General features: G+C 39.1%; 1 protein-coding gene across 6 annotated transcripts in view; it reads right to left on the bottom strand.

Moving 5' to 3' along the window:
* Positions 1-24,079, bottom strand: part of LOC137340049 (microtubule-associated protein futsch-like) — a 224,708-nt gene that overhangs the window by 52,161 nt on the left and 148,468 nt on the right. For all 6 annotated transcript variants that reach the window (XM_068002280.1, XM_068002274.1, XM_068002277.1 and 3 more), the window contains 2 exons: positions 18,332-18,456; positions 1,882-3,193 (listed from right to left, as the gene is read on the bottom strand). In XM_068002280.1, coding sequence (XP_067858381.1) covers positions 1,882-3,193; positions 18,332-18,456 — 1,437 coding nt within the window. The remainder of the gene's footprint in view (positions 1-1,881; positions 3,194-18,331; positions 18,457-24,079) is intronic.

Below are 24,079 nucleotides of genomic sequence, written 5' to 3'. Positions count from 1 at the left end.
ACTTGAATGTTGTACTCTAAGTGTAGCCTTAATGTCCAAATAATTACCCTGGATACTCTGTAATGTAAAAATTATTTTAGGATACTTTCAATTACATCAAATCATCTCATTGAATAAAATATCACATGGGGATCATTTGTCTCACAAAATAAGACAAATATACCAATCATGAACTGAAAAAAAATGGTGGAAGCTTAAGAATATTTCCAGATAATTGTACAGCATTACCACAACAGACTCTAAGAAAATTAAATATTCATGAGTAATATTTGAATATTGATCTAACCATTTAACTTAAAAAATTACAATTACATATTTCTAGAGCATCAACTGCCCGTTTATGTCTCTTTTGATGACCACACTTTTTATCCACATTTACTTTCATTCAGAAGCTGCAGTGAGTGACAGCAAAACCATATGGCCCAGTATGGTTGTCAATTTAAGTTAACTCATGCCCTGCTGCAAGTTCTAGAGGTGATATTCCTCATGTGTTAGTATTTGAAAAGGATTAAATTAGATGTTCCTGAATGTCAGGATCTGACAGATTCAAAAAGAATTGACATTCATGTCTGTTGCAGTTTTGGCCCAATTTTAGATCAAATCTGAAACAATTCAATAGTGTATTTTGGCCTTCCGGTGGTGAAGATCCTCAGTCTGCATCCCTGGAATCACAGGTTCAAACGCGTACTTCAGACCCACAATCATGTTTGAGTTTCATTGGTTCTCAGCTGGATAACTGGAGGGACATCTCAAGGATGTAAGAAAACCCCTGTGAAACTATCTACTGTATGACTGTCACACTTCCTGTTGGCTGAGCAGCAGGAGCAGACTGGTTCTCCAAATGGGCGCAGGATTCTCACAGAAAAAGTGGAGTGCAAATAAAAAAACACTATGCAACCAATCACGGGGGCATTTGTGAAATACTCCCAATTTCCCATATGATCAGTCCACCCCTGCTGAGCAGCATCAATACTGGAGTGAAGTCCAGTATGAAATGTCTATGATCTGCTCTTCTCCCCTTCCTGCTATAGTAGATGTGGAGCCAACAGCATTTAAATGCATTCTCTCCTCATCTCACTCCCTCAGGGGAAAAAAGTGGAAGGTGGACTATGCAAATGCAAAGGCATTATTACAAATAGACTCAGAAGAAAACATTCACAATATCATAACAGGGAAGTTGAAATGATCTGGAGGGTCAAAAATAAAATGAAGGTTAAAGAGGTATTGCCTTCATGTAAAACTATTTGATCAGAACAAAATTAATATTTGGTTGGCACGCACACACTGTACACACAAATGGGAACCATAGCTAATAGTCCTCTCCCTAATCTCATCGAGGGATGCTGACGCCAATTATAGTGCTCCGACCACTATTCAGCTAACTCAGAACAGACTATGGATATACAAACACAGACTTTTATTGGGGAGAGTAAGTATGCCTCAAATTTTCAAGAAAACCAGCACTTGTTTTTTCCTTCTTCTTGCATGGTCTCTCTGGCCACACATTGGCAAGACAATCTGCTCCCAGGACTCTGCCAATAGCACTTTAAAAAGCTGCCAAGAGCACAGAAGTGATGGGCAGGATTAAAGAATGAATCTGTAACCCTTCAATTCATACTATTTTGTATGAGTCAGTACCACCAGCCCACTATGTTTTTTAAAAAACAAAGGACTTCCTACTAACAATATCAGCAAAAAATGAGGACTGCAATAACCAATATGCCGGCATTTACTAAAACATTGACAGTTTTTTTTCCAAATACAACAGCCTGCAATCAGACAATTCATGTCAATGGAAAAGGCGAAGCATAATGTTGGTTGGTAAGACTTAATATATTTTTGTACATTTTACTAAAAGTAACCATTTTTTTTTTTACTTACGTCTTTAAAGGTGGCCTCTTTTTCTTCGATGATTTATTGTTAATATCCCCCTCACTTGCACCAGTGTCATCATTCACCTCAAATGAAGCAGGGGAGTGGGAAGGGGATCCTGGGATTTTTGTAGAAGATTTAAATGGGTCCACAGAGTTATCACACTTGTCCATGTCAAAACTGGATGAAGCATGAGGCAACTTGGGAGAATTTGGGACCTGGACATTCGTGCCAAATGGGTTGAAATTAGGATCATCCCATTTAGCAGGGTCAAATGAATATGTGGTTTTTGGAATAGGGATATCATCAGGATCAGCAGTTGAATAAGATGGTGTAGCAAGAGCACTGTCTACCTTGTCAACTGTTGGAACCTTCTTGATTCCTATCTTTGGCTTTCTAAGTGGCATCTTTCCACCAGATTTTTTGCCAAATTTCTTAGGAGGCGGCTTTTTCTCTTGTTCAGTTTCAAAACTGTCGTTATCCTCAGAATAATCAAATTCCAGCCTCACCGCATGGCCCACAGCTGGAGAATCAGAAACTGTTCCAGTCTCAGGTGCTATTTTTTCTGATTCTTTTAACACGACAGAAACAGTTTCACTTTCACTCTGTGCTACTGGTAAGTTTTGTAATTTATCTCCACTGGCAAATGGATTAAGTTCAGCAAAGTTATCTGGTTCAAAGCTGCAGGAAGCCAGAAGAGAAACGGGAGAATCCTGTTGGTTTATGACACTTTGTAAATTGTTGCAGGATGATTCAGATATAGTCACTTCTTTATTAGTCTCGGGGACTGCAGGCCTTGCTTGAGTTTCTGTCGCAGTTGGGGTCTCTGTTAGTTTATCTGCTTGTGTCTCTGCTGGTTTCTCTGATTTAGTCTTCTTTTTTAAAGACAGCGGTCTAGGTTTCTTTTTCTTAACACTGGGAGCATTATCTGAGGCTATGCTGAAGGCCTCTGCCTGCAAAGTTTTTGCCACAGCCTCTGTACTACTAACATCTGTAGTTCCATCAGACTTTCTCGTGAATGGTGGAGATTGTGATGGTGGTGGGCTGAAACTGCTTGTACTGTACAGAGACTTCTCACTGGCTTGTCCACAAATTTCGGAACCTTCTGACTTCACAGGTGAGCTCGGATCCAAAGAAGAGGGAGCTTGGAAAGACTCTAAAACATCAAGACTATCAAAATCAATTTTATAAGCTCCACTGCTGGCGATTGGTTTATCTTCATCAAAGACAATTGAGGCTGACTCAGAGAGAGGTCTGAAGGAATCTGTTTCCTGCAACGAGTTTTCAGGGGCATCAACAATCCGATTATCAGGAAAAAACACTGAAATAGAAAATAAAGTGATTACTGTAAATCTGCATTAGGCCTTGTCATTTAAATTCAGTTCAGTTCTTCGACTTCCAACATCCAACTTTAAATGATCCAAATCCTTTAATAAAGATGATATAATCATGTATAAGTTTAAAGCAAAATTGCGATTTTATTTTTTTTAAAAAAGTTAAGTCTACTCATTCTGGCATTGAAGGCAGCAAGAGGATTTTATCTGCTGTTAACAATTAAAAATAACCATTAAAAAATTCATAAAATATAAATGCAATAGTCATTTGCAGAATGGGGTCAACTGAAACATTCAGACAGATGACATTCAACAAATCAACTCCAACGAAGATCCCTTCTCTGCCTCTGTGGTGTCAAGACTGCTTATCTGACATGCGCTCTTCGATGAGTCTGCATTTCCTCCAGCTAAACAGTGGGAAGACTAAAGTCATCGTTTGAACCCCTGCCACTAAATCCACTCCCCACTCCTGACCACTTCTTAGGCGGAACCTGACTGTTCGCAACCTTGGCGTTCTGTTCAACACGGAGCACGGTTTCCAACCCCATATTCTCTCAGTCAAAAAAACTGCTTATTTCCACCTCCATACCATTGCTAGTGTCAACCCCTACCTAAGTCCTTCTGTTACTAAAAACAAAATCATGTCTTTGTCACCTCAAGACCATTACTCCAATGCAGGCCTCCCATCTTCCACCCTCTATAAACTCCAGCTCATTCAAAACTCACGCAATTGGTCCTTTACTCTGGTGGTGGTGGCAAGTCTACTTTGAAATTAATCTTACTCCTATCAGGGTAATATTAGTAAGAGAGGAGGGAAAATGAGATGAAGTAGTACTGCCTGCATCTCTTCCCCCAGTGTGTTCACTCATGCAAATATTAAAATATTGTTTATTTTGGTACTTTTCACAGTTATCATCAGTTTGAAACTATTACTCACTACATGCAGCGAGTTATATTTGGGATTCTTTATTACCAGCCCCTTTGGATTTCCAGTTATGAGAAGTCCGATATTGTCTTCCTGTTCATTGCCTTGTTTATCTGAATACATTCCTTATACAATCCTTTCTGGTGCAAAAACACAAAAGGAAAAGCTGCCCAGCCATGGCTAACAAAAGAAATTAAGGATAGTATTAGATCCAAAGAGGAGTCATATAAAGTTGCCAGAAAAAGTAGCAAGCCTGAGGATTGGGAGCAGTTTAGAATTCAGCAAAAAAGGACCAAGAGATTGATTAAGAGGGGAAAAATAGAGTATGAGAGTAAACTTGTAAGGAACATAAAAGTGGATTGTAAACGCTTCCGCAAGTATGTAAAAAGAAAAAGATTAGTGAAGACAAACGTGGGTCCCTTACAGTCAGAAACAGGAGAATTTATAATGGGAAATAAGGAAATGGCAGAGCAATTAAACAAATACTTTGACTCTGTCTTCATGGAAGAGGACACAAATAACTTCCCAGAAATGCTAGGGAACAAAGTGACTAGTGAGAAGGGGGAATTAAAGGAAATTAGTATTAGTAAAAAAAGTACTGGAGAAATTAATGGGACTGAAAGCCGATAAATCCCCAGGGCCTGATAAACTGCATCCCAGAGTACTAAAAGAGGTAGCCATGGAAATAGTGGATGCATTGGTGGTCATCTTCCAAATTTCTATAGATTATGGAACAGTTCCTGCAGATTGGAGGGTGGCAAATGTAACCCCACTATTTAAAAAGGAGGGAGAGGGAAAACAGGGAACTACAGACTGGTTAGCCTAACATCAGTAGCGGGGAAAATGCTAGAGTCGATTATAAAGGATGTGATAACAGGACACTTAGAAAATATAAACAGGATTAGACAAAGTCAACATGGATTTATGAAAGGGAAATCATGTTTGACAAACCTACTGGAGTTTTTTTTTGAGGATGTAACTGGTAGAATAGATAAGGGAGAACACCAGTGGAAGTGGTGTATTTGGATTTTCAGAAGGCCTTTGATAAAGTCCCACATAAGAGGTTAGTGTGCAAAATTAAAGCACATGGGATTGGTGGTAATATACTGGCATGGATTGAAAATTGGTTAACAGACAGGAAACAGAGAGTAGGAATAGGGTCTTTTTCAGGGTGGCCGGCGGTGACTAGTGGGGTACCACAGGGATCAGTGCTTGGGCCCCAGCTATTCACAATATATATCAATGATTTGGATGAGGGAACCATATGTAATATTTCCAAGTTTGCAGACAACACAAAACTAGGTGGGATCGTGAGTTGTGAGGAGGATGCAAAGAGGCTTCAAGGCGATTTAGACAAGTTAAGTGAGTGGGCAAATACATGGCAGATGCAGTATAATGTGGATAAATGTGAAATTATCCACTTCGGAAGGAAAAACAGAAAGGCAGAGTATTATTTAAATGGTGACAGATTGGGAAGTGTTGATGTACAAAGGGACCTGTGTATCCTTGTACACTAGTCACTGAAAGTAAACGTGCAGGTGCAGCAAGGAGTTCGGAAGGCAAATGGTATGTTGGCCTTCATTGCAAGAGGATTTGAGTACAGGAGCAAGGATGTCTTATTGCAGTTATACAGGGCCTTGGTGAGACCACACCTGGAGTATTGTGTGCAGTTTTGGTCTCCTTACCTAAGAAAGGATAAAGTTGCCATGGAGGGAGTGCAGCGAAGGTTTACCAGGCTGATTCCTGGGATGGCAGGACTGTCGTATGAGGAGAGATTGAGTCAATTCAACCTGTATTCACTCGAGTTTAGAAGAACGAGAGGGGATCTCATTGAAACATATAAAATTCTGACAGGGCTAGACAGACTGGATGCAAGGAGGATGTTTCCCCTGGCTGGGGGGTCCAGAACGAGGGGTCACAGTCTCAGGATACGGGATAGGACATTTAGGACTGAGATGAGGAGAAATTTCTTCACTCAGAGGGTGGTGAACCTGTGGAATTCTCTACCACAGAAGGCTGTGGAGGCCAAGTCACTGAATATATTTAAGAAGGAGCTAGATAGATTTCTAGACACAAAAGGCATCAAGGGGTATGGGGAGAGAGCAGGAATATGGTATTGAGATAAAGGATCAGCCACGATCACAGTGAATGGCAGAGCAGGCTCGAAGGGCCGAATGGCCTACTCCTGCTCCGAGTTTCTATGTTTCTATGTCTGTGCCCATTTTGTGAATGAATTTCATTATGTACCATCCAAACAACTTCAGTAATTCAAATAATATTCTATTAATGTCGCTCCAACTCATTCCAGTAATTGCAGTGTCCCGACGTATACGGTTAGAACATTCCATGTTCCAATGTCCAGCTCTTAGTTATTTCCCTATGTGCTACAAGACAATTCTTCATCCTTCGGCTTACCTCGACAGTTATCTAGTTGGGTAGGGCTTATTATATAATGTTGTTTATTTATCATCCAAAGAGTTTCCTTTTCCTGCTCCAGTTTGTTGTAACACCATGGAATGCTTAGACTTGGATAAAATCCTTGTGTATGTGTGAAGGATCCAGACTAACTGATTTTTGGCTATGCATTGGTAAATCTTAGGTGATTAATGCAGGTGGTATCTACCTTCCCTCCTGAAAAATTGCTGAAATTCTAATTGGAAAATTAGTTCATGGTCACAATATACTTCAAAATAAAATTCAAAATTATAGACAGAAGTTACAATCAAATTATCACAAAATACAAGCTTCATCATGATACTTGGCACAAAAATAACAGGGCTTCTGGAAAGCTCTAAAGGATTTAGAACGCAAACAATATTAACCATGAAGCTGAAAGTGAGACCCTGATGCAAACTTGCCTTTTCTATGCTTCTGCAGAGGCCAAGATATGGTCATTAAAATCTGCACAATTAAAACAACTGTATGCAAAACATTCTGCTACCAAATGTTCAAACTTCTTCTACTGTTGAAAAAAATCAGTGACATAATAAGGCAAAGAAAGACATGGAAGAAAAGGAATCTTGTCTGTGGAAACTATAGCAATATGGATAGGTCACTGATCTACTTCCAAGAATGTTGCTAAAAGACAGAATGAAGAGATGACGACAAAGAAAGTAAGCAGTGTATGGATGATGTGAACAGATACAGAAACTAGTTGTTTTATGGCAAGCAATCCAGATCAATTATGCCAAATCGAGTCAGCAGATGAACAGCAGTGCCCTGCCAACACAGGATCAAAAATTATATTGGATTTAAAAACCTAGGTTTCAGATCCTAATGTCAACTATAACCCCATTTGAATGAGGTACCAGTGGTGTTACAATTGGAAAAGCTAGGCCAAAGTGTTGAACTGGAGATAAACGTAATGTAAAGATGATGGGCAGAAATCGCTCGGAGCAGTGAACCAACAATGCTCACCGTTCCATAGATTTACATTAACCCACAAACTTTACTTCGGGCACCTCCTCGAATAGGAAGCGAAGAAGAGCTCAGCGTCAGTTCAGGCGAAGCTAGGACCCTGGGAGAAGCGACAGGATCACACTCTCCCCTCAACTAATCATTTTTTGACAAGCTGCAGCTTCCCACGTGAAAACCAGGAAGTGAAAGGTACAACATTATCATTGCAAGAACAGTTATAGACAGTGATAAAAGAGCAGATAAGAAATAATTGAATTAAACAAAAGAGACTGAAGGGAAAAGTTAAAAAAAGATTTTTAATTTAAAAAAACATTTTTAATGACCATTACTCCTATTAAAATAAGGAGCAATGAGACTCCACATTTTTAAAAGTTAATTTTTAGTTGTTTGGCAGTCATTAAGACTGAGCGCGTTATTATAACTTTGTTTAAACCTGGTATTTTTAAGCATACCTGTTTTGTGTCATAATTAGTTACTTTCCAGTTGGGCAGATGAACAAGTTGGCACTTTTTCAATGATTTCACTGATTGCAGATGCCCAAGGTATAATCAGCATGGCTCATAAATGAGAGGAGATTGTCAATATTCAGTTTAGTGAGTAGTACGTGAAAGATGCGTAACATGCCGTGACGCAGAATACAAGTTATTGCATTAACCTCGAGTTTTATTGTATGAACATATTGTTCAACCCATCTCCTTTGCTTGGTGTTCATGAGAAATTAATCTAAAAAATGTTTTTTTTTAAAAAAATGTTACACAATTGCTTCAGCTATTAACATCATGTTGCTGAATGAGGAGCTTCAGAGAGTTGAGGATCATTTCAAGCCAGAGGTTTAACTTGGCCTCAAGAGCCAAATTTGGCCAAGCTGAAAAAAAAAAGCACAAGGACAAAAGTGGTCTGATAGGTCAAAGTTAGAAATTTGAGTTTTAGACATAGCTTCATCAATAGTAATCTCACTTTTGAAAGCTTCAACATAATTTTTAAAAACTGCAATTAATGTAATTTTTTAACTAATCACCTTCCACTTGTTTTGCTCACACTGTAGATGTAGGGCAAAAATCTGAAGCTAATTTCCTCAGGAACAATTGGGAAAGGAGACAGAAAACAGCTATGTGGTCAGAGGCACCCCTGATGATGCATCTCCATTCCACAGTCACCGAGCACACACATTCGGCCCCAAAATGAAAACGGAACAGAAGGAGGAAAATATTGACTTTATCCAGAATGTTTTTTTCTGGTCCTCAAGCTCGAAGGGATCCAAATGATTTCAACCAAGTCAGACAGCTTTCCAGTGTGGTAAAAATGGGACTCAGCATATTCTAGTCATGTGCAGATAGCACCATCATGCCCTTATGGAACTTCAAACACATGTTCTAATGAATGTGAATGTTACCAAGTTACCTTATTGCATTATGGAAAAGTGGATCATCAGGTGGGGGTGGGTAATAAGGAGGGAGAATTTTGACATTTTCAGCTGCCTATTCCAAGCCTGTCAAATGAAGTAGCAGAATGAACAGTGACACAGAGGCACATAGTAGAAAAACAGAAAAGTATGGAAGATGTTTTAACTGTGCAAAGTGACGAAGATATCAACAATTACACAGATCAAAAAACAATACAAATTCCATCAACTTAAAAGGGTAGAATTTCAGTTTTACTTTGTTTTAAATTATTGGTTTGGGCATCATTCAATAATTAAAACGCACTAAGTGTTCACAAACCCAAAATTTTGATGCCACTAATTGCAAGTGTAATTGAAAAGGTTTCATAACAATTGCAGTGAAAGAAATTTCCACTGAATTGTGCAGAGGAAGCAATAAAGAAACTCAGCTAAATTACAACATTTCAATGTCAACATGCTCCAGAATAAGAGAAAGCAGGAGCTGCATTCTGTGAAGCAGATGTCTGATGGTCTCTATCTTATACGTCAGCTCCACCTATTCTTTTTCCCTAGGATATTTGAGGTAGTAATATTGATGTGAAAATACAGGCCAGTCTTCTGCTGACTTTGGCCAACCTTTATTATTTTCCCATAAAAATCTTTGGGGGAAGATATTTTGAATGTGAACAGAGATCTAGTTACAATTATGTGCCTGCCTTTCCATTTGAATTCAGTGAGAGCATCCTCTCTTTAAGGAGCCTCTGTTGAATTACTTCTTTTGGACATAGTTGAATTGAAGCAATTGTAAAATTTCAAAAGATGACATTGTTCAATTGTGTGGAAAAGTCTGACTGCACATGTTACAACTATTTTGAATGCAAACTTGCTAGACCTTCATAAAACACTGGTTAGGCCTCAGCTAGAGTATTGTGTTCAATTCTGGGCACCACACTTTAGAAAGGATGATAAGGCCTTAGAAAGGGTGCAGAAGAGATTTACTATGGTAGCAGAGATGAGGGACTTTTGTTATGTGGAGAAGCTGGGGTTGTTCTCCTTAGAGCAGAGAAGGTTAAGAGGAAATTTGATAGAGGTGTTCAAAATCACGAAGGGTTTTGACAGAGTAAATGAGAAACTGTTTCCAGTGGCAGAAGGTTTGGTAACCAGAGGATACAGATTTACGATGATTGGCAAAAGAACCAGAGGTGACATGAGGAAACATTTTTTTGTTTTACGCAGCGAGTTGCTGCGGTCTGGAATTCACTGCCTGAAAGGGTGGTGGAAGCAGATTCAATTTTAACTTTCAAAAGGGAATTGGATAAATATTTGAAGAGAACAAAAATTATAGAGCAACAGGGAAAGAGCAGGGGAGTGGGAGTAATTGGATAGATCTACCAGCACGGTGGGCCGAATGGCCTCCTTCTGTTCTATATTATTCTATGATTCTAAATTGAAGCAAAAATATGTTCTAATATGCATAAAATGACAGCTTAATTAGCAGGCACTGCACATGTAGATCTAAATATTATCTTTCAAAGTTAATATTTCCACCACTGCATTGCCCTGCTCTGCATAGAAGGAGTAGACCGCAGAGAGAAGTCTTTCCTTTTCATTGTTCTAACAATATATTTGTATCTGCAATTTCTGAAAATATGCTTCACTCCACATAATCGTGCTCTGGCGGAACCCACGTCTGATGTGTACACAGTTTGAGAGAAAACTCTTCCCCAAGTCACTTGCGACCGCACTTTCAAACTCTCAATTTCCTAGTTAAATTACATTAACTTTAGCTCACAGGGGATTAAATTCACAAATCAACCTGTGCTGGGGAATATGTATTAGTCCCAAAAGAACCAGTTTGTGAAATTGTTTGAGCACCAGTCCAGCTTGAGACAATGGAAGTTGTTTAGACCTTCCTCTGCGGAAGATCCAAACTTGTGATGTTAGGAAGGTCTATGCATTGGAGTTCAGCAAGCGCTAGTTTGAAGAAACCCTCATCCCCTCGGTGGGGAGGGGGAAAAAAGAGGGGGCAGGGGCTGAACTAATTGGCTGCACTACTGGTCAATCCCTAAACACAGATATGAGTGAGGATGAGAACTCAAGCAGCTGTCTTTCTATCCGGCTGAGGAGCAAATAAAGAAAGGAGACATGAGCACCTTATTCGTTTAGTTGTGATGATTCGATGAGGGTGACAAAGGATAAGCTGATCCACTTTTAGACAGAGTCAGAAAAGTTATATTTAGCCTGCTAACAAGGGAAGTATGGCATGTTTTGTTCTCCTATTACAAGAATTGTTGGCGAATTAAGTTGAAGGAAGGTGAGATTTACGATAAATGTTACTCTGTTTGCTCACTTATGGGCTGTAAAATAAAGCAGCTTAGTGATGTGTATCTGGCATTGTCTCACTAGTGTTAAATCAGTCCACCTTTCGGAAGATTGGAAAAGTACACATGGCAGCATATGCAGGATTAATATAGAGGTCATATAACAAGGGGTTTGAAAATCATGGTCCCCAGAGATCACACTATCATATGAATTGTTATCCGGCAGTAAAGGTAAACTCCTGATCACGAGGATAGGAATCCGCTTAAGGAGAGACAAGTGAGGCTGAACCTGAGAGAGTATCTAGTACGAGACCAAAATCTGTAACAGTATAATCCACAGACATCTTTCACATGTACGCTGATGACAAGCCAGGTGTACCTCTCCGCCATTTCTCATGATCCCTCCACTGCTTCTATGCAGTCAGACTGCATGGCCCCGAGTTTCCGCAGGGTTGTTCCAATTTTTAGTGGGAGATCAGTAGAATCTCTGGAGCAGCAGCATTTAAAGCCATTTCCATTCGTTTCTCCAAGAGTTCGGCTGATCTCTCACTGAAGTTACCACAGGAAATCAGGTGAACCCCTATGGAAATTTAAGGTCCTTGTGTGAGATCCAGTCATGGTTGAATCTGCACTTCCACAAGCTAAACTTTGGGAAGACGTAAACCATTGTCTTCAACGCACTCCACGAAGTCTACTCCCTCACCCTCCCGAGCCACTGCCTCAGGTGAACCTAAGGGATCCTGTTCAACCCTGAGCTGAGTTTCTAATCATATACTCTCTCTATTAGAAATATTGCCTATTTCCACCTCCACAACATCATACCTCAGCCCATCTGCTACTGAAACCCTCATCCAATCTTTGTTATCTCCATCAGTCTCCCATCCTCTACCTTCCACGAAGTCCAGCTCATCCAAAACTCTGTTCACCGTGTCATATCCCACCCCATGTCCTGCTTGCCTATTACCATTGCCTTCGCTGATCTATGTTGCTTCTGGGCCCTCAACATCTCAAATTAAAATTTTTGTCCTTATCTCCTCCCCATCTTCAACATGCCCCCTGAACTCTTGTTCTTCTGACTCCGTCCTCTTAAGCATCCCTTCCCCTACCTTCACCCCACCATTTGTGACTATGCCTTCAACTGTCTAGGTCCCATTCTCTGGAAATCACTCTCTAAATCCCTGTAACACTCTACCTCCCTCCCCAAAACCCATCTCTTTGATCAAGGTTTTGGTCATCCTTCCTAATTTGTCCTACTTTGGCTTGGTATCTGTTTCCTGACAACTCTGAAATGCCTTGTAATGTTTTTCTACATTAAGTGCATTATATAAATGCAAGTTGTTGTTCACATCAAGAGGCGAAAACTAACTGAGCAAATAAAAGGGAACTCAGATTCTTAAGTGCAGTAAGTGAAGAGAAATCCAAAAAAAATGTAACATGCACATTAAGCATGTGCTGACATTAACAAAGTAAAAAAAATTTTCAGCAAATACATGATAACTACCCCAGTAGTTAAATACAAACATTACCTTTAGATTGGGGAAGAATTATTCATCAAAAGGAAACCAAATAACCTTTTGAATATTTTACATCATCTCACAAAATTATATAAAAATCAACCACCCACTTTAATTGGCAAAATGACACTAGTCACACTGAACTGCCTCAACCACTGTTATTTTTCTCTGTGCTGGCTTCAAACATTACCTTCCACAACAAAAATAAAATGCCCAATACAGTGTTAATTCCATTTTATTCTGTAAATTATGTGGTAGTCCACTTGACAGAGTTTCACCCAGACTGGTTGCCCTGTTACACTCCACTGTCCTGTTGATTTTCAAAGACATTATTAAAAATCCAGTACAGTATGAATTTCTTAATACACCCTCCTCTAAAAAGAGCAATCAGGCCCTTGCACACCAACTGGAGTGCCAGATGTCCTCCATAAATGGTTGCCTTCCAGCAAGATCAGCTTTACTAGCAGATTGCAGGTTTATACTACTGCTCCAATTACAAATTCCATGACAAAATTTTCTGCATATTCATAAAGAACCCTTGTATTGTGCCACCATGGTTAACAATGCTTCCATTCAGTGAGGCAATGGGGGAACATAAATCAACAGGAAAACCTTTCACTGCTATATTCTCGACATAATATCCAATTAATAAACTCCTTCTTGCTAATTACTATAGCTTTCAAGAGACATACTCCTGAAAGATGCCTAAAGAGCTGTTATCTCATAAAACTCAGTTGATCAGCAATTAACTTTGTGACAGGTGTTTTTTTTGCGCCTTGTATAAAAGTAACAAAATCGATGCTCATGATCCTGGCTATTATCTTAACAAGCTTTCAATTTGTAGCTTGTTCATTTCATCTGAGTGACCATTTCAAGAAACCAAGTTCAATTCTACTGGGTGCAAAAGAAACAGGGGAGTTGCTAAAATTAATCTCCAGTTCTCTTATCACACCCTCAACTGCACCAGCTGTTGACCTGGATAATAATGGTAGCTGCCCTCAGCAAACTAATTAGCAGCTCCCAATTTTTCTTTCCTCATCAAATATGTCCTGTTCAGCATACTCTGTTTTTAATTCACTGAAGTCCATGACTATTATCTGTGGAGAGCTGTGGTTTCCCTCCCTATTTCCTACAATATGTGACAAATAGTGTTGTTCAAATTCTATTGTTAAAAATACAATTTGATCCCTGATATAATATTTTATACATACAGTTTTAAAACTAATAATTAATTGAAGACACGAGTGTTTTGGAATGCCAGCTGCCACTGTCAGTGATGCACAAGTCGAACTTGCTCAGTGCATGGAGGATTGAGATATTTGATGCATTCACTGGTAATAACATCCCAAATCTTTCATATTACTACCCCTTGCCAAATAGTATTCTTATAGTGAATGTTCTACAGGCATGCAGTCGGGGTTTGTTGTGTGTTTTTTTCTCCTGGCTGCCTTTTCTGAATAATTAAAAGTACATTGAGAGCCAGAGTAAATGATTCATTCAGTCTTGTGTTGTGCAACATTGCCCTAATATGCCAATTTTGGCAGGGAGTGATCCTTTCACACCTTGCTCAACTTCAGCCCCTGTCAGCAAAGAGTAGCACTGACTCCATCTGTGGGAAAGTTTGTAGACACATTGGAGACTTTACATAAACAGGTACTTCTAAAAAGTGGTAAGAAAAACAATGCATGCTGGAAATCAAAAATAAGACAAAAAATGCCAGAAATGGACAGCAGGTCAATAAGAATCTGAAACAGAAAGACAGGTTAATGTTTCAATGGAAACCCTTCATCAGTTGGGTCATATCCAAAAATGTTGAATTCCAATGAAGGGTTTCGCTCCAAAATGTTAACTAGTATTTCATTTCCAGTATTAGCTCAGTGGTAACACTCTTACCTCAGACTGATAGTCATGGGTTCATGCCCCACTCCATGACTTGAGCACATAATCTAGGCTGACACTTCATGGCAGTACTGAGAGAGTACTACAATGTCAGAGATGAGATGAGATGTTATACTGAAACCCTGTCTGCTAGCTTAAAAGATCTCATGGCCCTACTCAAAAAAAGAGCATGGGAGTTCTTCCAGTATCCAAACCAACATTTATCCCTCAACTACCACCACCAGACACAGATTAACTGGTCATTTATTTCATTGCTGTTTGTGGGGCCTTGCTGTGTCCAAACTGGCTACCACCTTTGCCTATAAAACAACAGTGACTACACGTCAAAAATAATTCATTGGCTGTGAAGTTTTTTAAGATATCAAAGGCACTATATAAATCCAAGGTTGTTCTTACTTTGCATTTCCTTCTTTTTATTTATTTTTGAAAAGGAGCTGTTCTGTTCAATTCTTCCTGAAAATTGAATTAATTGAAAGCCTTATCTGCAGCCTTTCTACTTTTGATGCTGTCCTCACCTACAGGTTATTATCCATTTTTATATGTCTTGATATTTAATAAAAAATAATCAGATCAAGTTCCCATTAAGCATGTGGTAATATTAGTCAGATTAACATAGTTCAGCCACAGCGCAACAGGGATCAGATATTCCCTTAATGAAATCAAACACCTTCATTAGAGAGTTGGGTAATTAATTGCTGCAAGTCAAGGTCAGAAGCTTCTCTTTGACAATGTTGTTTTTCATTATTCTGAATGGAAGCATTCAAAGAGCAGTTTCCTAAAAGGCTGTTGTTCTGGAAACAACACAGAGTTTTGCTTGTCTTTGTACTGACATTCTGCCAAAATGAATACAGGTGCAGGCTTTTAAAAAATCTTGTATGTACACCATATATTTAACATTAGATAATTGTTCAATCATTAGAGATGTCCGTGTTAGGGTAACTGATTGTGTTGGGGTTCGAAACACACTTTCAAATGTTTTAACATCCTAAATTGGATGTCGACTAGGATATGAAAAATATATAAATAACCATGTAAAACTGTGTGTTCTTGAAACATATGCAGGCCTGGGTATTGTGTTATCAGAATGAGAACCAGCCACATCGTTCTGTTCAGCAATTATATTCCAAATGGAAGAACTCCATCAAGTTGGTGGAAAATGTAGGATTCCCTGGTTTAAATTCAATGTTGTTGTTCAGTCGACCTACCAGAATTTCAAGCATTGACTATGTTAATTTGTGAGTTTAAAACAAAATGCTTCCCAGGTCCATGAAGGAGGTCAATGGGATCTCTCTCATTTTCGCTGATATTTTGCTTTCCAACCCTTCGTGCAATGAAGAAATATTATTGCATTCATTAAAAACCAGAAGCATTGCAGGTCATTGCCAAACTTCACAAGAAATATTACTGAAATATGTAGCTGCCTCTGATAGAGATATTTTGAATTAAGGAAGTTCATTTCAGTACTTCATGTAAAATAAAAAGCTTGTTATTTTTATAGCACTTTTTACGACCTCAGGATTTCCCATAGCACTTCATAGCTAATTAATTACTTTTTGAAGTGTAGTCACTGCTACATAGATTAAAATGAAGCCCACCAAAAAAAATGGAGTCACCAAGACCTCACGAACAACATGCAGAGTAAACGAATGCAGTTTGTTGGACTTTGTGGCCTCAATTAATCCGTAAATCTCTGCTTTCGATATAGTAGCTATTGACATAAATGCAGATCAATAAATCCAGTTATTTTAAATAATCAATCCAATAATAAGCATAACACACCAAGTAAAACATCCTGTTTTTTAGAACTAAATTCTATGCCAATAACATCTCCAGTAATAAAATATGAATGGAATGGGTTAAAAAAAACTACATGAAAGATCTGTCTGGATTCTATTTTTAAAGAGTAACATTAGGATAACAATGCTAATATGTCAGACAAATATATGAACAGTTAACCTGACCAAATCCAGCTCCATTTTGGATTCAGAAGCCACATATGGTCAATTAGGGTAAGTGCAGCCTCAGATTTATTTTTAGCGCACGAGTAAAGGTTTTAAAATCCTTACACTGTGGAAAGCTGCTGCAGGGATTCAAATGAGAAATGTGCATTCAGGCTACCTTTAAGTACTGAACACTAATTTAAAGATCTACAATAACCTGCTCAAATACCCAGCAATGATGCTTTCACATCACTTACTGCCTCCACACAGCCAAATATGTAAATGCAGTAATTTAAAAAAATGCAAAGCCTTACAAAATTTCTGCTGCAGTGCAAAATTATCACTGCAGCAAACAAACCCTGAAGGCACTGTACACAGGTTTCAGGGCAGGATGTCCCAGGAAAGGAGGCTGGCTGAGTAACTCTTTAATATATGGAAACAATGCTTGATTCAAAGTCACCAGTGTGAAGTGACTTCAGTTACTTGGGCTCCAACACTAAATTCACCCTGCAGGTTGTAAACATGTAGCCACCATCTTAGTAACCTATTGAAAAAGGACTGTTAGCACATACTGGGGTCAATTTTCACTTGATTTGCCTGGCGTTATCAGGGCAGTGACCGCCTCAAAATGGGGTCTATTAAAGCCTTACGAAGGAGCCGGCTCCATACCAAAAGGGGCCTACCGCCAGGCGTCCAAAGCGCCTGCCCGTTTCAGGAAGTAGCCCCCTTTTAATATGCAAAGCAGGGTCCTATTTGGACCCCGATTGCCATTTAGGTTGTAACTGGTCTACGCAGGCTCCAATTAGTTCCATTGGTGATCCAAAGGTAAATTTGGAATTATTTTGATGGGGGTGGAGGAACGTTCCTCTGGGCTCCACAAAAATAATCTGGGTCACTGCTGCCCTGGGACTCTCCCTCCACGATTGTAACTGCCCCCCCACCCCGAACTTACCCTGCAGGATTCCAGAGCAGACCAATGTTGGTAGGCCTTAATCCAGCGAGCTGCACTGAATGCCCATTTGGCACCATGTAGTCTAAAAGACTAAAAGTCAATCACCCAAAAGTCAAAATCAACCCCACTGTTTCAATGTAAGACTGCATTCACAACCTACCAGGTTAGTGTTATTAGAGTCCAATTAGTCCTCATACACACATTTAACCAATGTCTTTTATGACAGGACAGAAAAGGGTAAAGAAAAGATTTCTCAAAACAGAAAGATGCTATCACCAAATTTTGCAGACAGTAACTGTTCCAGAGGCCAAAATAATCAATATAATTTCTCGATTTTGTGAATCATACTTTAAGATAAGCGATCTAAGATTTCATTTAAATAGAGGGGTGGGGACACCGCTTGGAAAATGCCATGGCTTTCCGTTAGCAACAAACCTTCTGCATTCATTAACAAGCAATGGTTTAGCCACAACATTTGTATTTTGAGAGAAAGAATAATAATATATTTGATATTGTTTAATTCTTTTAAACTTGTTGATTTTTCAAAGACTATAATTTATTCTATATTTTCACTTGTTTTAGTACATCTTGAAATATGCTCATCTAGGAATGGCTTAGTGCATGAATTATACAGAAAGCCGCAATAATAGGATACACAAAGTGCTACCCTGTTTAACATTCCCATCTTTCGTCTGTACTAGTCCACGCTTTTGTGTCTCCGCTTTACCAATTTGACCTCCAGCTGGCCCTCATTAATCATACTTGGCTTTCTTTACCTGAATCTTCTGAAGGCAGCTGCTCTTGGCTGTCCTTTTCAGCAGCAGCAGGAGAGATCAGCGGAGGGACTTTGACAGGGGTTGTCTCTTCAGGTGTCTCGAAGGCTCCTTCTGAGTCTGAGCTCCTAAAACAAAATGAACACATCCTGTGAAAAGTTCATCCAATTCCATTGAGTTTCTAACCCCATTAGTTTTGATCCTCTTACTCCCCTGTAACACCAAAAGAACTTGCCTAGCTCCAGTTATTTTCTGCATGAATTGGAGACTGTAGTCTCCTCCACCACACACAGCAGACCATGTCCATCGAGCCCATTGTACTGGGGACAGAATATGCCACGGACTAAAAGCCATTTCTTTCCTAATTCTGTCTGCAAGATATGCTGTAGTTTAGTTCAAAACAGGAGAGAAACTGAAGAATTCCTGTTCAGCTGAGTGAATATAAGTAACTGCAGGCTGGGCATCCTTTATGCTCCCAGCAGCTGACATTCTTTCACAAGCTCCTTGTATGGTATAAAGTAGCTGCCTTTACACTCGATTCCATCAGTCGTTCTCCATTCACAATGTGAATCCACTGCTGGCACTGCATAGGCTGATGCAGAAGGACTTCAGTGTTGTATCTGACGGCACCAGCCATTTGATTGACCAGATCCTATTCTGTTATTTTCACTGAATTTCAATGAGATCTCAAGCCCCAATCTCGCTTTCACAGCACCACTGCCTGGAGCCTACCACTAGCATAGAGGTATTCTGTTACCAGAAACACCTACACATGCAAAGAGATCCTCTATCACCGCACCAGCACAACCCCTTCATTCGATTATTTTAAACCTCTGTGTCACTGAGTGTCTTATAGTTCTGTTTCAAGGATAAGAATAGATTTCTTAAATTAACTCTTCACTCTCACTGAGCTCTCAACAGATTTTTTTAAAATTGCTATAAACAGCAGGAAATTGTGATGGAGAAAATGGAGTTAAAATTTCAGCTGTTAGCAATGTCAATAATTGCAGCAGCTGTAAACGATAACATAAGGTGATAGGCAAGATAGTGGCACAAGGATGTGTCCATCAAGTATCCCCTGGACTAATACACAGGACATATAATTTCTGTTAAGTGACGACCAGTTTTCCACATCTTTTTGAAACATCAAGGTTTCACAGTAAAATACAAGTATGGATTTTCTATACATTGTAAAATTAAAATATACATTTTAAAATTAAAATATTATTCAAGTTACCCCCTGCATCCATGCTATCCTCAGTTAAGAGTCAGGTCAAGAATCATCCTTGTCTATCTCTAGGGAGGAAGTCTATTCTAATCCATAGCTCCTTTACTAGGAAAAGTTCTTGCATATATCTGGGAAAAAATCCATTTCCAGTTTCCTTCCTCCCAAGGATAAATGTTTTTTTGAGACTTTGGAGCCCCATAATTTCTTGAATACTCCGATATGATGGCAGCTCTCCAAAATGTAAACTCTTTAATGTGGTTCCGATTTTTGAAGCTTGTTACAATTAGGCTCACTGTGGGAGTAAGAATTCTATTTTCTTCATCTTCAACGCATAGTTTGGGAGGCCAAATCACAAAACTTAATCTGACTGACCAGAGGTTCTGTGGTCCTACATTTGTGATCAAATATTTCTCGTATAATATGCAGTTTCCCCGCTGTAAGTATGAGATTATTTTCTTATTTATTCTCAAAATGCAAACAGTTGTGATTATATTACCCTATTGTTGAGTAAAATTTCACAGTAATCTTTTAACTGCATCTAAACACTGCTATCATTTGACTTGTGTCCAGAATGCACGGTGCCATTTTAGATTTTGGAAAGCCATTTGGAACAAGGCAAACAACAAAGGGAGCCCAAAATCTTATTGTTTTAGCTTGTTATACACTCATCCTTCCTGCAGTGAACTTGTATACATTGTCCCTGTAAAATGCAGGAATCCTGTGGACATGGGAAAACATTATAGTCTTGAGAAATGATGTCCCAAGATTGCCAGGAAATATGGATGCATTTCTTCTGCTACCAAACCACTAACAACAACTTGCATTTATATAGCACCTTTAATATAGGAAAATGTCCCAAGGCCCTTCACAGGAGCATTATCAAACAAAATTTGACACCAAGCCATATAAGGAGGTGTTAGGACAGGTGACCAAAAGCTTAGTCAAAGAGGTAGGTTTTAAGGAGCGTCTTAAAAGGAGAGAGAGGTAGAGATGCATATAGGTTTAGGGAGAGAATTCCAGAAATTAGGGTCTAGGCAGCTGAAGGCCTGGCCGCTAATCGTGGAGTGATGGAAATCAGGAATGCGCAAGAGGCCAGAATCGGAGTAGCGCAGAGATCTCAGAGGGTTGCAAGGCTCGAGAAGGTTATTTACTAAAGGTAAAATACAAACAGAGGAAATTTAAAAACCCCATTATAGCTCTAAAATACCAGTAGCAGCACTTTCCCACCAGCTGTTACAACGGTGAGAAGATTCTGTGCATGTGCGCCATTGTTTAAAACAGAATGACTAACCCAAACTCAGTCATCTTACTTGAGTAAAATTCCTACATTTGAAAATGAACCCTGAATTGGCTAATTTGGGTCACTAATGCATAAATACTGCAGTATTTAAATAGCAATGTGAGCAGACAGCTGTGGTTATACTGCCTGTTTGCACTGCTGTCGAGTGCGGGAGGACAAAATTCCGCACGTGTTCACAAAATTCATCCACTGAGCAGTGACTATCAGTCTTTGGCTGCCAGTGAAATTTTTAGTACTGTAAAAGAGCTGACAAGACACTTCTGCTCGTGTTCAGTTATCAGAACTAACTGTCACTACAGTGAGATGCCAGTTCTTTTTAAAACTCGTGATGTACTATGCTAGTAATACAAGACCACCCTTTAAACTAAGCTCACTACCACATCAAAAGTAACAATGTTATACCAGTTTGTATGGTGCAAAAGGTTTGTGGCATGCCAATGACAAATATGCAGGGCATTAGAATTCAGTACTGGGTTAAGATTGCAGTGCTGGTGCACAGTTGAAATATGTTGCAGCAAAGTCAGCTGTGTAATTTGGGTGGTAAAATTGGCAATCGGGACAACAAAGTATTCAACTAACCAAAATAATTTAATTATTAAATTAAGAAATCCATCTCCAGTTTTCTTCCTCCCAAGAATCAATGTATTTTAACACTCGAGCCCCATAATTTCTTGAATACTCAGGTATGATGGCAGTTCTCCATAATGTAAACTCTTTAATGTGGTTATGATTTCTGATGCTTGTTACGATTTAGCTAATTGTGGGAGTAAAATTCTATTTTCTTCATCGTCAATGTGTGGTTTGGAGGGCCCAAGATTTGAGTATTCAAGTCAAATCAAAAACTTCATCTGACTGACCAGTGATTCTGTGGTCCCACATTTGTGATTAGATGTTAGTTGTATAATGTGCAGTTTTAGGAACATAGGAACAAGAGTAGGCCATTCAGCCCCTCGAGCCTGTTCTGCCATTCAACGAGATCATGGCTGATCTGTACCTTAACTCCATTTACCTACCTTGGCTCCATATCCCTTAATACCCTTGGCTAGAAAAAAATCTCTAGCTCAGATTTAAAATTATTAATTGAGCTAGCATCTACTGCTTTTTGTGGGAGAATGTTCCACACTTCTACCACCCTTCATGTGAAGAAGTGTTTCCTAACTTCTCTCCTGAATGGCCAGGCTCTAATTTTAAGATTATGTCCCCATGCCTTCGACTCCCCCACCAATGGAAAAAGTCTAACTACCCTATCAATTCCTTTCAAAATCCTAAGAACTTCAATCAAATCACCCCTTAACCTTCTTTATTCCAGGGATTACAAGCCCAGTTTATGTAATCTCGCCTCATAATTTAACCCTTGGAGCCCTGGTAACATTTTTCCCCTGTCAGTATGTGATTATTTTCCTATTTATTCTCAAAATTGAAATAGTTGTGATTATATCACCCTAATGTTGAATACAACTTCACAGCAATATTGTAACTGCATCCAAACACTGCTATTATTTGAGTTGTGTTCAGGATGGGTGTGGATTAAAAAATGCTGGATTATCATTTTCTGTTCACTGAAATTGAAATATTCATTTGCAATGACTATCAAATTAATTTAAAAGTAGAAAGCAAGGTAGGAGAACATTGAGGCTACAGCTTGAGACAATTGTGCTATCAACACATGTACATGCAACACTAGAAGAACTGGTCTGGGACACTCCTGAGGCCATCAGCTGCCTCTGGGGCCATGAATGGAGCCCACGGCTCCCTGGAAATGAGGCCAGGGACCAATTTGCCAGAATCGCTGCCCACAACCTTCTGGCTCAGAGGCAAAAGTGTTATCACTGAGCCACAGCTGACATCTAATAGCACCAACTATTGCGGGTGGGGCGGGTTGGGGGGAGAAGACAAGAAAGAGAAAGAGACAGAGAGAGAGATTTTTGCAATGTGATGGTAGGATCACTTAATATAAATCTACTGCTGACGGTGATCATCATCATTTTAAAAAGAAAGATTACGAAAGCTACTCCGGGATCTCTGCCAATTCGTTCATCTTCAGACCCCAGCAACTAAGCAGGCTGTTGCTGAGCTCTGCCACCAACCTGCAGTCTGACCCATTTCCTCGGCAGCAAATGGCCCAGGGACAAATCCTACAAGCTCCCTATCATATCTCGTCACTGTCCTCATCCAGACACAGTACCAAAAGATGCTAGACTGGCTGGGTTGTGCTGTACTAACATTATTTTTTTTTAAAATCGAGAATGGATGAGTGCTTATTAAAATTAAATAGGATGTATTCTCTCCCCTTTTAATTACATTTTTACAAATGTACTTTTATATAAAAATAAAAATGGTGATGTATTTCTATAAAAATAAATGAGCATGCAATGATGCTCATGACATAGTTATGTTAAACCAGATGGAATTAATTTGCATATCGTTCTATAATTTTGATGAGCTGCCTGTTCTGTAAAACATCACTTATAACATGCTAAAGGCTGACCTTTTTACTACTGTGATAATATCAGCTACTGAAGCCTCAATTCCAATGTTGCCTTCTACATTTTGTTTTAACTACTGCACATTAATAGTAAATTAGCAGCATGATCTGGCGATTTCTGTTGATAAAAAAAATCAATCAGAGTTCCCGGCTACACAGATTCTAGAGATCATTTCAGCATTAAAAATATCCAGCAAGTCACACCATTATCCCAACATCTCCAAACAATTCTCATTACTGGCTAAAAATCACACATTCTGAGGCTGTGATGCAAGATTCCTGCCACTTTCAGCATCTGTGAAACCTCCTAATCACTAGGCTCACATGAAGGAGACAAAGGCATAAAATGGCCAGCAAGCTTTATGCAGAGGATTATGAAATGGAATAAAAACTATCAGAAGTCCTTCTGAAATAAAATGTTTCTAATTGATCCTTTTAGATACTAAGAATCATCAAAAAATACATCGGATGCAGGAGTTGCCAAATATAGTCACCAGTGAGCTTTGAAATATATATATTGAAGAGGACATTTTCTTCTTAACTGCACCAGTTTTACTGGGTTCCATTCAGTGATGATATTGTTACGGTGTATTAGAAGCTGTACATTGAATATTCAATATTTTTGTAAAGGTGTTAAATTTCAGAAAGTCCTCCTCTGGGTACAGTCAAACATTACCAATCAACTTGCACTGCAGTCATCATAGTACCAGAACACCGTGTTGGTACAATTGCTGGAGC

This window comes from Heptranchias perlo, chromosome 21, assembly GCF_035084215.1.
Source record: "Heptranchias perlo isolate sHepPer1 chromosome 21, sHepPer1.hap1, whole genome shotgun sequence".
NCBI lineage: Eukaryota > Metazoa > Chordata > Chondrichthyes > Hexanchiformes > Hexanchidae > Heptranchias > Heptranchias perlo.
Note: the sequence above shows the minus strand (reverse complement) of the source record. Positions and strands in the feature narration are given on the sequence as shown.